This window comes from Salvelinus alpinus, chromosome 21 (genome assembly GCF_045679555.1).
Source record: "Salvelinus alpinus chromosome 21, SLU_Salpinus.1, whole genome shotgun sequence".
Taxonomy (NCBI): domain Eukaryota; kingdom Metazoa; phylum Chordata; class Actinopteri; order Salmoniformes; family Salmonidae; genus Salvelinus; species Salvelinus alpinus.
The window spans coordinates 10,403,776-10,416,989 of NC_092106.1; the positions used below are offsets into that span (position 1 = coordinate 10,403,776).

Genomic DNA, 13,214 nt, shown 5'->3' on the forward strand with positions numbered 1-13,214 from the left:
ACAGAAAAGACATTTGAATGGAGCCTGATTAAGAGGTACTTCACTCACCTTTTTGCACTTCTTCTCTTCAATATGCCTTCCATGATGCAGAGGAACACTCAAAGACCGGGCTCTTCAGTGCTGGCAACATTTATGCATTGGGCCAAAAAGGAACGCTGTTCTTTCATAGAATCATTACCTGGTATACTGCAGAACTAAAATATGCCTTTTCAAAAAGTTACTTTAGTTTCTTTATTGATTTTCTCAGCATTCATACTTCAGTCCTCATTAGAAACACCGTTTTTTTCTTCTGTGTGTAATGTGTTGCTTACCTAGTGTGTATGGAGACTAATCACCTAGCTACTAGCTGTTTGGCTTAGGCCTATAGTTGCTTGTAGTCTTCTTGAGCTATACATTGGTGGATTCTGGTCTCAACTGGTGGGGTGGGATTTCATTCTTCTAACTTCAGTGGAGGCTTCAGATTTGTGTGTACAATAGATTTACCGTGACACCATAATTCATTCCAACATTCATTGTAAGACTCATCGTGTGACTAAAGCTGTGTTTTTATCTGAAACCACAAGAGGGCAGCAATTGCTAGAGCTAGATAAAAAAAAAAAAAGATTAGCTCAAATCGGCACGAGTTTGGCCCCATTCAAAGTTTTTATGGCAAATATAACCTACTGTAGGGGAAATGTAAGAAAGATTTTTAAAAATAAATAGAGTACTAAAATACAGTGTCATCTAATTAAAATTCATATTTTATTCATCTTTTGGACAAGTACAATCAGAACATTTCTGGGGAAATAAGAGTGAAGTCTGCGCTGTAGTGTGAGAACAGTTCTTTGGGCTGGTGTTTGAGTGGTAGCCTAATCGGCGTCCCGTGCTTTCCTGTGGAAACCTGCGTTGTCGGAGGCTGATAACTGCTTTTCAGCAGACTGAAGGATCAAACGGCATGGAAATATTAGGGATTTCCTTTTTAGGGTTAAAAGTAGACATGGCTATTTCCAGTCAACACTGTGATATAGCACTAGCCTATCCCCGTTTGTTAACTTCAGTACACAGTACGTTCTTGAACCTCTGCCCTACCACTCCCTGCCCTTTCTCATTGCCATGGCCACGTGCCCTTTACTCACAGATTGGCCCATAACTCTCTCTCTCACACACAAACAGGATGCAATTCCCTCTACTTCCTTACAGACTTCTCAGTCAGTGACAAGTTGTGTCCGCGCCTAGTTCAGGAACACTGGCCCCTCGTGTAGGAGTTCTCCCACTGCGCCTGGCTCACCTTGACACACACTACCGTAACACCAGCTGCAGGTTCTGACACACACACACAAACACACCTCATATCACCCTTCCAGTGTGAGACTATAGGACATGAAAGACAGTTTAGACCAGCATAGAGAAAGCGAGAGAGGGAGAGAGAGAGACAGTTGGGCCTCCTTCTCCTTGTGTGTTAATGGATGGACAGCATTGAGAGAAAAAGAAAGAGGAAGTGTGTTTATAAACCTTCGGCCAAAGGACCTTGAACCTGTCTTCTGTTAATTAATAACCATCTTCTGGATTGTTTGATTGAAAACATATAATATCTGATCAGTGATCAGCTTAAACAACAAACTATACCCTTGAAAAACATCTCCCAAAAGTACACTATTGACGATCACACTTTAAACAAACTACAACGTATAAAGGCTTTATGGGGCATTCATGGTTGCCTTCTGTAACAGTTCTTGTTCTTCCCAGTATGTTTCAGGGACGTCTGTGTGTGTTCTCTCGCTCTTCTCATCCATAACAGTCTGCTAGGCTGAGCCCGGCCTGAGGACTTGCTGCGTCAACGCCACTGTTTCCTGTTGATGCCCAGCAATCAGGAATACCTTGAGCGCGGGTCAAAGGTCAAAGGATGTGTGTCACTGTCACTTCCCCTCTCAGCAGCCCCCCAGACACTGTAGGAAGGCACACACCAATGGCCCACTACCACCACATGTACAAACAGCCGTGCTCTCACACACATAGCTGCATGTTCACAAGGCCGTACACAAGGCTGTAATGAACACACACATCTAGGCAACGCTGTGATTGAGGATAAGAAGGAACAGTAACATAGAAGTTACAGAAGAGACACTGCCCACAGCCCACTAGAGCGCAAACACATTCTCCAAAACACTACTCAACACAACCACAATCCGTTTCTATACTTATTCTCAGTCACCCTCACCACAAATCCCACCACTGACTGACCATATTGATGACCCAAGACATACAGTAATATAGAGCCATTATTCCTTCGCCAATCATACACCCAAAACCATGCTGTAACTCCAGACTCAGCAAAACACGATCTATCGTTGATATTCAATCCATATCAGTGTTGATAATTAACATTTTGTGGTGGCATTGCTGAGATCCCTAGATGTCCGTGGTCCAGGGAGGGCAGCTTTTAAAGGGTGTGATTCTGAGAGGATGCTGAGCGGATGCTGGTCGAGGGAACAAACAGGAACCTTGGGAGGGATCACAGGGCACTGAGGGCAGTCAGTGTCACAGCAAAGATCAACAGGGTCATCAATCTGTGTGTGTGTTTTTACACCATTCTGTCACCGCAGACAGTGATATGGTCACAATGTCGCTGCTTCCAGCCTCTGTCTGATACCCCCTGGCCTACTCCCCTCTGCCCATCTGCCTGTCTACATTAATTAGTGCACCCCTTGGGGAGAGGAAACCGAAGACACTAGAAACACAAGAGCCACAAGTCCCTTATTTATTTTTGGAGAGGTGGGGGGGCATGTGGTGTGTACGCATGCCTCCCAGTTGTTTATCCAGGGGAAATGTGGGGAAGCAGAGTGGGTTCCTCCGGTGTTTACCCTGTGAATGTTGAGAACGTCCGACACAGGATGCATGAGTCCAGGAGGAAACCCTGATACCCGGGCTAACCCAGAGTGCACTGCGTCACAGCGATCTGGTGTGCAGGGACATCAATTATACTGCTGGGCCGGGTGTGGAAAGAGAGCCTGACACTAACTATCTACACATATCCTTTGCCTGCTAAGGGGAAATTTGCACTAGAGCACTCTGCACAGAAGCAGGAAACATCCTTGTGCTTTGACTGTCTTGGCCTCGTTAGATAGCTGAGAAAAGAAGCATACATGTAAACGACTGTATGTGCTGCCAGTAAAATATCTGTTTTTCTACTTTAGTTGTCCTTTCCTTCTTTCTATTGACAGAATAACAGAAAGTGCCCTATTCCTCTCGCAGACGTTAAGGGGAGGAATTTGTACAAACGTGCAAGGGGTGAATTCATTGCTACGCCGTCAGGAGGACCGAGTAAGTGGGCGGAGGACAGAGAGAGAGACAGAGAGAAAGGGATCGAGAAAGAGAGAAGGAAAGAGAGAGAAGCGACCATGATGGAGCTGAGGATCCAGTTGGTCCCTACAGGTGAGATCATCCTGTCCCCTGGGAAGAATGGCGAGAGCTTCTGCCACAGCTGCACCAAGGTGAGTCCATCCATTGCTCACTCCTCATACACTTTAAATAACTAGCTGTCCTAGAGTAGGATTTCCCTAGCATGGTCCTAGATCTGTTCGTGCTGTCTTGCTAACTTTGCTAACGTTGGCGAGACAGCACAGACATGTCTGGGACCAGGCTAGGATCTGGCTGTGTGGAAGTAGAGCTGATGTATCATTTTAGAGGTTCACTGTGCACGGTTTAAAAAAAAATAGTTTATCGTGGCTGCTCACACTGTTTTTTCGCTTGACCACAGGAGGTTGGTGGCACCTTAATTGGGGAGGACAGGCCCGTGGTAATGGCTGGAGCGAAATAGGTGGAATGGTATCAAATAAATCCAACACATGGTTTGATGCCGTTCCAGCCATTATTATGAGCCGTCCTCCACTCAGCAGCCTCCAAGCGGCTTGACTATGTACGGTAAATGTGTTTGTGCCAAATAGCTGGCTTGACAGAGTGCAATCAATATCATCCTCATTCGATTTTTCCACTCAGTGCTGGGCCATTGATGTTGATTATGCATACTGGTTCAGCAGAGCGCCAAGTGAAAAAAGTTACACGTGGCTTATAATGTGCTGGCTACTTCAGTGTGTGAAGGGGTGTGAAAAGTTCATCCAATGTAAATGCAGATTCAGAACAGTATACAAGACAAAAATGAACGGTGGAGAGGCACTGTCTTCATTTCAAGATAGAGGGCGTAATTTGAATAAACTAATTATAAACAATAAGAAAATCCAAACCAACTGAATGGTTGATTGCCACTTCAATAATGATATTAATATAACGTATGATCAATTTAAAGAAGGGTTACATGTTTCTCTATGGAATGGGGAGAGCATTATTCTCTGCCAAGACATTTTTTCCATCTCTGTTGCACAAGTTCCTGGTGAATGTGAGAGTGGGTGGGACTGGTTCTCCAGTTCACACAATCTAAGGAATGCAGGGTGTGAGGCTTTAAATCAGACAGCATATGGTGAAATAACAGGCAGTGCAGGTTAATGAAAGCAGTGCAGGTTAATGGAATGTTGAACGAGTACACAAAGCAAATTTGACCAACTTGGATCTTAAGAATGAATAGAAATCTATAATGTACAACCAGTGAGACGCTGTTAACTTTATACGTTTAGTTTGAGCCTTATGTTAATTCAGTGAGCAGGAATGGCTAATGACTGGAACGGTATGGAATGTAGGTGAGGAAAAGACAGAGAAATTCCGGAACAGCACATGCATTTCCCATACATCCCAACATTCCGCCACGTCACCCTCGCGTGCCTCTGATTTTGTGTGTGTGTGATTGAACATGTGGTCTTGTGAACTGAAGACACGTGTAGTGTGCGATTGAACATGTGGACTTGTGAACTGAAGACACGTGTAGTGTGCGATTGAACATGTGGACTTGTGAACTGAAGACACGTGTAGTGTGCGATTGAACATGTGGACTTGTGAACTGAAGACACGTGTAGTGTGCGATTGAACATGTGGACTTGTGAACTGAAGACAAGTGTAGTGTGCGATTGAACATGTGGACTTGTGAACTGAAGACACGTGTAGTGTGTGATTGAACATGTGGACTTGTGAACTGAAGACACGTGTAGTGTGCGATTGAACATGTGGACTTGTGAACTGAAGACACGTGTAGTGTGCGATTGAACATGTGGACTTGTGAACTGAAGACACGTGTAGTGTGCGATTGAACATGTGGACTTGTGAACTGAAGACACGTGTAGTGTGCGATTGAACATGTGGACTTGTGAACTGAAGACACGTGTAGTGTGCGATTGAACATGTGGACTTGTGAACTGAAGACAAGTGTAGTGTGCGATTGAACATGTGGACTTGTGAACTGAAGACACGTGTAGTGTGTGATTGAACATGTGGACTTGTGAACTGAAGACACGTGTAGTGTGCGATTGAACATGTGGACTTGTGAACTGAAGACACGTGTAGTGTGCGATTGAACATGTGGACTTGTGAACTGAAGACACGTGTAGTGTGCGATTGAACATGTGGACTTGTGAACTGAAGACACGTGTAGTGTGCGATTGAACATGTGGACTTGTGAACTGAAGACACGTGTAGTGTGCGATTGAACATGTGGACTTGTGAACTGAAGACACGTGTAGTGTGCGATTGAACATGTGGACTTGTGAACTGAAGACATGTGTAGTGTGCGATTTAATAAGGAGGCATATGCACTATTTTCTAATTCCATATCGAGAAAGGAACAATGCCCTCTTCCAGTTTCACTCAGATTCTGTGGCGACAGACAGAGACACTCCCTGGAGTACAGTCTGTCTTACCATTGACCAGGGCCTTGTCAACAGGATACAACCTTTCCTCCCAGCATAGTTACAGCAGAGTGAGGAGAGATAGCACAGTTGGGTGGTGTGTTTTTTAAGAGAGAGTGTGCGTGTGTGTCAGAGAGAGAGTGTGTGTGGGTGGTGGGTGGTGGGGGGGTGTATGTGTGTGTGAGAGAGAGAGAGAGAGACATATTTCCCTCAGATTACACAGACCCACAAAGATTTCGAAAACAAATTCAATTTTGATAAACTCCCATATCTATTGGGTGAAATACCACAGTGTGCCATCACAGCAGCAAGATGTGTGACCTGTTGCCACAAGAAAAGGGCAACCAGTGAAGAACAAACACCATTGTAAATACAACCTATATTTATTTATTTTCCTTTTTGTACTTTAACTATTTGCACATCGTTACAACACTGTATATAGACATAATATGACATTTGAAATGTCTTTATTCTTTTGGAACTTTTGTGAGTGTAATGTTTACTGTTCATTTTCTATTGTTTATTATCTATTTCACTTGCTTTGGCAATGTAAACATATGTTTCCCATGCCAAGAAAGCCCTCAAATTGAAATTAAATTGAGAGAGAGAGAAAGAGAGAAAGAGAGAGAGAGAGAAGGTGGGCTATAGTAATGAATCGATCACTATGGCAGCGGTGCTATTGCAGTCCATTATCACACACATACAGGCAGGCAATTGAACTGCAAAGGTCACCTTCACATGGGAAGAGGGCGTGTAATATGCACCAATAGAAATGCGGACAATAATTAGGCAATGCTGACAGTGGACGGTACAGTGTACATGCCACAGACCTATAGTCTACTATGACAGTAGAATGTGTATAATAGATTTGAATAACATTGACATTTATAGCAATAGCAAATTGTTGAATTCTCTGCAATAGATCTGATGAAAAACGCGCATGTCGCCACACACCCTTTTCAAGAACCATGCAACGCATGGCAGTACGCGGACTAGTGTAGTGACAGGTCTGTTGACAGTAGAGGGTAGAAGAACACTACTACGAAGTCAGCGAAGTGAGTTGAATGCCGTCGGCGGTTTTTCTTTTCTCGTTCAGGTTCATTTTCAACTGCATATTCTCACCAGTACCACAATATTTACAGACACTCAATGTTCTTAGGGTAGAAGCTAGAGACATCCATTCCATATAGGCACACATTGAATAGGCTAATCAAAGCAAGGAAGTGCTCTCACAGTGCAAAGTTAGGTTCACACATGGCTATCAAATGCAAACGTTGCATATGCTAGCACCCATATAGCCTATTAAGTGTTACACCTGTTGAACACAGTTTTAAAAGAAAGTTGTGACAGCATGATGTACAACAAACGATAATCCACCTTAAATCTGTGGGATGGGTCTCGAGAACTTCCTGGTATCAATGATACGTTCATAACCAAGTGTGAAGGTGGTATTTACAATATACGCCTGGTAAAAATCCACTTGAACCCCCCTCCAACTCATAATTACAAGTGGGATTCGTCTATTGTCGCAGTCAAGTGCTATTCGGAACTAGGAAACTCCGAAATGTTTGACTTGCTACCCTAGTTGAACGCGGCACGTGTATAACTATAACCGGAACAATTTCCGAGTTCCAACTAGCATGTGAATGCCGCATATATTTATAAAAAGCTATCTATTCATATGGTTTTTCAACGCTATAATTTGTTTACAACCATTTTTTTTTTATTAACAACAAATATAACACAATATACCAAATAACACAGACAAACTTTATACACAGGGGTATACACATTTATACAAAAATTCATAGGCTTCATGGGCATTTAGGATTCGCGTTGCTTTTACAAGCATGATAGCTGTTTTTTTAGTTTATGGTTAATACACCTTGTTGATCATTAGCCAATCGGCGTTTCTCAACGAGTTCAAAGCACTTGAAGTCATCCAACTTTATTTACGACTACACAACTGGTAATTACCATCTTCCCAATTGGTTATGAACGCAGCATAAACGCTGTTGCGTGTTTGAAAGAGGGAGGGGAAATTACTGACATTTGTTCCACGACTCACCGGGGGACTGAAATACCGAGTGTCTCAGAATAATGTAATCATATTTTTTTTTTATGGCTTAAAATTACTGTTGTATAATATAAGTATATTTGCTAAACATCGTTACTCTTAAAAAAAAAGAAAAAAGAAGTTCATTTAAAATAGGTGAATAGTGGTGGATATTCTAGGCTACAAAGGCTGTGGACAGAGTTAGCCTATTGTATTTGAGAGAAGAAACCTTCACTGTAGAATTACAGCCCCCAGATTGGAGTTGCTTGTGAGATCAGTAACGAGGAATCGCTAACAGGACTGGTCAACAGAGACAGAGTTGAATCTGGGGTTTTCACTATTGTGCTGGTCTAACGAGAGAGAGCAGTTTGCTGTCTTTTTGTAGCCTACCGCTGACGAGACATCAGGGCGAAGAAGCCTACTGTGTCGCATTGACTTCGACTCATTGAAGGTAGGTATATCTTCAGGTACCTTGTTTCTCCTCCGTTACCTAAACAGGCTGTTAAAAAGTCATTTTGTAGCGGGAGGAAGTTTGCGTGCGTCATATTTGTGACAATGTAGCAAGTCGGTGACGAGTCGCACGCTGGGTTGAAGTCAAGTGCTCGTGCCGTATATGCAAACAAGTCTGTGAAAACAATCTCTAACCTTAGAGTTTATGTCTGATTAACCAAGGTGAATGAATTGAACTTAAGACACCTGTTGTAGCCTAACATTTAAATAGTGGTTTAAAACTGTGTTTTATAGGCCTACTCACACACCACCAGGCAGCTTAGTCCAGTTAGGTTGTTAGCCTATTTAGTGATACTTATCTGGTGGTAACTACTACCATACATGTTTTAATTCGTCAATGTATGGGATCCTGAGGCTATTAGGAGCGGCTGTCAGTCAGGGAAGCAATGACATGTATGATGTAACAACTTTACCACCCGAACAGCTGCCAGTCTATGCCCTGCCCTGATTTATGTGAGCTAGCTGTGTGAGTGTGTCTTCTTGGGTGACCTGTGTTTATGTCAACAAGACTGTGAGTGTCCAACCCCAACTGGATATAGGGTTGAGTCATGGCTCTCCACTCACATATTGTGGCTGTATGTGTAGATGCAGTAATAAAATAGTGTTTTTGTTTATCAATTGTTGAATTAGGCAAGCACTAAAACCAATCGATGGGATTGTCAATACGGTTTCCCACAACAAAAGTTATTGGGGATTTTTTTTGTCTTCTGTTTAACTGTAAACCAAGACTTTCCATTAGAGTAGCTCGGAGGGATGCTATGATTTCCCCCCCTCCCCTCCAAAACAATAAGTCATCGCAACAAGGATTCCAGTTTTAGCCCACGGCAGAATCATTTGGGGATTGAGCTTTTTCCCGGCTGTCTGCACTCTACAGTTGGGCATCTCCCAGCTCTGTCTCACAAAGCTTAAGAGTGGCATTCACCGAGCCAAATATAACCCACTGCTTGACCCCACCAAGTTGTTTGCATAATATCCTTTTTGCATGTATCGCTTTGCCATTGGGCAATTCTGTTTGTTATTTAAAGCCCCCCCCCACCCCCCGTCTTTGTCATTTGCTGCTACATGTGACCAGCCTGTGTGTGTGTGTGTGTGTGTGACCAGAATGGTGGTGACATGGGCTGCTCTGCAGACCTTGTCTTGTTGTGGCCCTCTTGTCATAGAGCCAGCTGTCAATGCTGCACAGCCTTACCCCAGGAGACTTAATAGGATACACCTGGCTCAGCCTCTTCCATCTCTGACAGGAAACTCTCAGGGCTTACTACTCAAACTTGGCCAACATGGCTGCCTGATTGATTGCTCTAAACCAGGGTTCCCAAACTACCCCCCAGGGGTACGCGAAATGCCGTCGGGGTACGCCAAATAAAAATGTGATTCACATTAAAAAAAATATATACAGTTGAAGTCGGAAGTTTACATACACCTTAGCCAAATACATTTAAACTCAGTTTTTCACAATTCCTGACATTTAATCAGAGTAAAAGGATTAATATAAGCACTTTTATTTTAATGTGAAATGTCAGAATAATAGTAGAGTGATTTATTTCAGCTTTTATTTCTTTCATCACATTCCCAGTGGGTCAGAAGTTTACATACACTCAATTAGTATTTGGTAGTATTGCCTTTAAATTGTTTAACTTGGGTCAAATGTTTCAGGTAGCCTTCCACAAGCTTCCCACAATAAGTTGGGTGAATTTTGGCCCATTCCTCCTGACAGAGCTGGTGTAACTGAGTCAGGTTTGTAGGCCTCCTTGCTCGCACACGCTTTTTCTGTTCTGCCCACAAATTTTCTATAGGATTGAGGTCAGGGCTTTGTGATGGCCACTCCAATACCTTGACTTTGTTGTCCTTAAGCCATTTTGCCACAACTTTGGAAGTATGCTTGGGGTCATTGTCCATTTGGAAGACTCATTTGCGACCAAGCATTAACTTCCTGACTGATGTCTTGAGATGTTGCTTCAATATATCCACATAATTTGATGCCATCTATTTTGTGAAGTGCACCAGTCCCTCCTGCAACAAAGCACCCCCACAACATGATGCTGCACAACATGATGCTCAGACCAGAGTACATTTTTCCAAAAAGTCCGATCTTTGTCCCCATGTGCAGTTGCAAACCGTAGTCTGACTTTTTTATGGCGGTTTTGGAGCAGTGGTTTCTTCCTTGCTGAGCGACCTTTCAGGTTATGTCGATATAGGACTTGTTTTACTGTGGATATAGATACTTTTGTACCTGTTTCCTCCAGCATCTTCACAAGGTCCTTTGCTGTTTGTTCTGGGATTGATTTGCACTTTTTGCACCAAAGTACGTTAATCTCTAGGAGACAGAACGTGTCTCCTTCCTAAGCGGTATGACGGCTGCGTGGTCCCATGGTGTTTATACTTGCATACTATTGTTTGTACAGATGAATGTGGTATCTTCAGGCGTTTGGAAATTGCTCCCAAGGATGAACCAGACTTGTGGAGGTCTCCATTTTTTTTCTGAGGTCTTGGCTGATTTCTTTAGATTTTCCCATGATGTCAAGCAAAGAGGCATTGAGTTTGAAGATAGGCCTTGAAATACATCCAGAGGGTACACCTCCAATTGACTCAAATTATGTCAATTAGCCTATCAGAAGCTTCTAAAGCCATGACATCATTTTCTGGATTTTTCCAAGCTGTTTAAAGGCACAGTCAACTTAGTGTATGTAAACTTCTGACCCACTGGAATTGTGAGACAGTGAAATAATCTGTCTGTAAACAATTGTTGGAAAAGTTACTTGTGTCATGTGCAAAGTAGATGTCCTAACCGACTTGCCAAAACTATGTTTTGTTAACAAGAAATTTGTGGAGTGGTTGAAAAACGAGTTTTAATGACTCCAACCTAAGTGTATGTAAACTTACAACTTCAAATGTGTGTGTGTGTATATATATATACACTGCTCAAAAAAATAAAGGGAACACTTAAACAACACAATGTAACTCCAAGTCAATCACACTTCTGTGAAATCAAACTGTCCACTTAGGAAGCAACACTGATTGACAATAAATTTCACATGCTGTTGTGCAAATGGAATAGACAAAAGGTGGAAATTCTAGGCAATTAGCAAGACACCCCCAATAAAGGAGTGATTCTGCAGGTGGTGACCACAGACCACTTCTCAGTTCCTATGCTTCCTGGCTGATGTTTTGGTCACTTTTGAATGCTGGCGGTGCTTTCACTCTAGTGGTAGCATGAGACGGAGTCTACAACCCACACAAGTGGCTCAGGTAGTGCAGCTCATCCAGGATGGCACATCAATGTGAGCTGTGGCAAGAAGGTTTGCTGTGTCTGTCAGCGTAGTGTCCAGAGCATGGAGGTGCTACCAGGAGACAGGCCAGTACATCAGGAGACGTGGAGGAGGCCGTAGGAGGGCAACAACCCAGCAGCAGGACCGCTACCTCCGCCTTTGTGCAAGGAGGAGCACTGCCAGAGCCCTGCAAAATGATCTCCAGCAGGCCACAAATGTGCATGTGTCAGCATATGGTCTCACACGGGCTCTGAGGATCTCATCTCGGTACCTAATGGCAGACGGGCTACCTCTGGCGAGCACATGGAGGGCTGTGCGGCCCCACAAAGAAATGCCACCCCACACCATGACTGACCCACCGCCAAACCGGTCATGCTGGAGGATGTTGCAGGCAGCAGAACGTTCTCCACGGCTTCTCCAGACTCTGTCACGTCTGTCACATGTGCTCATGTGCTCAGTGTGAACCTGCTTTCATCTGTGAAGAGCACAGGGCGCCAGTGGCGAATTTGCCAATCTTGGTGTTCTCTGGCAAATGCCAAACGTCCTGCACGGTGTTGGGCTGTAAGCACAACCCCCACCTGTGGACGTCGGGCCCTCATACCACCCTCATGGAGTCTGTTTCTGACCGTTTGAGCAGACACATGCACATTTGTGGCCTGCTGGAGGTCATTTTGCAGGGCTCTGGCAGTGCTCCTCCTGCTCAAAGGCGGAGGTAGCGGTCCTGCTGCTGGGTTGTTGCCCTCCTACGGCCTCCTCCACGTCTCCTGATGTACTGGCCTGTCTCCTGGTAGCGCCTCCATGCTCTGGACGCTACGCTGACAGACACAGCAAACCTTCTTGCCACAGCTCGCATTGATGTGCCATCCTGGATGAGCTGCACTACCTGAGCCACTTGTGTGGGTTGTAGACTCCGTCTCATGCTACCACTAGAGTGAGAGCACCGCCAGCATTCAAAAGTGACCAAAACATCAGCCAGGAAGCATAGGAACTGAGAAGTGGTCTGTGGTCACCACCTGCAGAATCACTCCTTTATTGGGGGTGTCTTGCTAATTGCTTATAATTTCCACCTTTTGTCTATTCCATTTGCACAACAGCATGTGAAATTTATTGTCAATCAGTGTTGCTTCCTAAGTGGACAGTTTGATTTCACAGAAGTGTGATTGACTTGGAGTTACATTGTGTTGTTTAAGTGTTCCCTTTATTTTTTTGAGCAGTGTATATAAAATGATTTAAGACTGAGACTCTCTCCAATACAAGCCAACATTGCAGAGTTGTGTGCATCCTTTCAAGCACACCCTTCTCATTAACCTGTGGTGAGTTATTCACAAATTTCGATGAACAAATAACGTCTTGTATGTAAGATGGTTAAATAAAGAGGTTCTATAAGAGCTCTCTGTCACAACCCGGCTCATGGGAAGTGACAAACTCACACTCATTCTTCTGTTTATTAAACATATTGTGTAGTGTGTGAGGCAGGGTTACAATGATGGCAAAAAGTGCCTTGACCCTGGTATTAGAAGGGGTACGCAGCTGGACGTTGAATGTTTGAAGGGGTACGGGACTATAAAACGTTTGAGAACCACTGCTCTAAACCATTTCGTCAACCTCTGACGA

At 43.8% G+C, this 13,214-nt stretch overlaps 1 protein-coding gene across 3 annotated transcripts in view; it reads left to right on the plus strand.

Annotated features, from left to right (window-relative positions):
• Positions 1 to 2,949: 2,949 nt before the first annotated feature.
• The window catches only part of LOC139547810 (unconventional myosin-Ic-like), a 64,493-nt gene continuing 54,228 nt past the window's right edge, over positions 2,950 to 13,214 (plus strand). For 2 of the 3 annotated variants that reach the window (XM_071356903.1, XM_071356904.1), the window contains exon 1: positions 2,950 to 3,470. In XM_071356903.1, the coding sequence (XP_071213004.1) occupies positions 3,378 to 3,470 (93 nt within the window). In that variant the 5' untranslated portion in view covers positions 2,950 to 3,377. Of the gene's footprint in view, positions 3,471 to 7,813; positions 8,276 to 13,214 lie in introns of those variants that run through there. The other variant, XM_071356906.1, reaches the window with a different exon arrangement.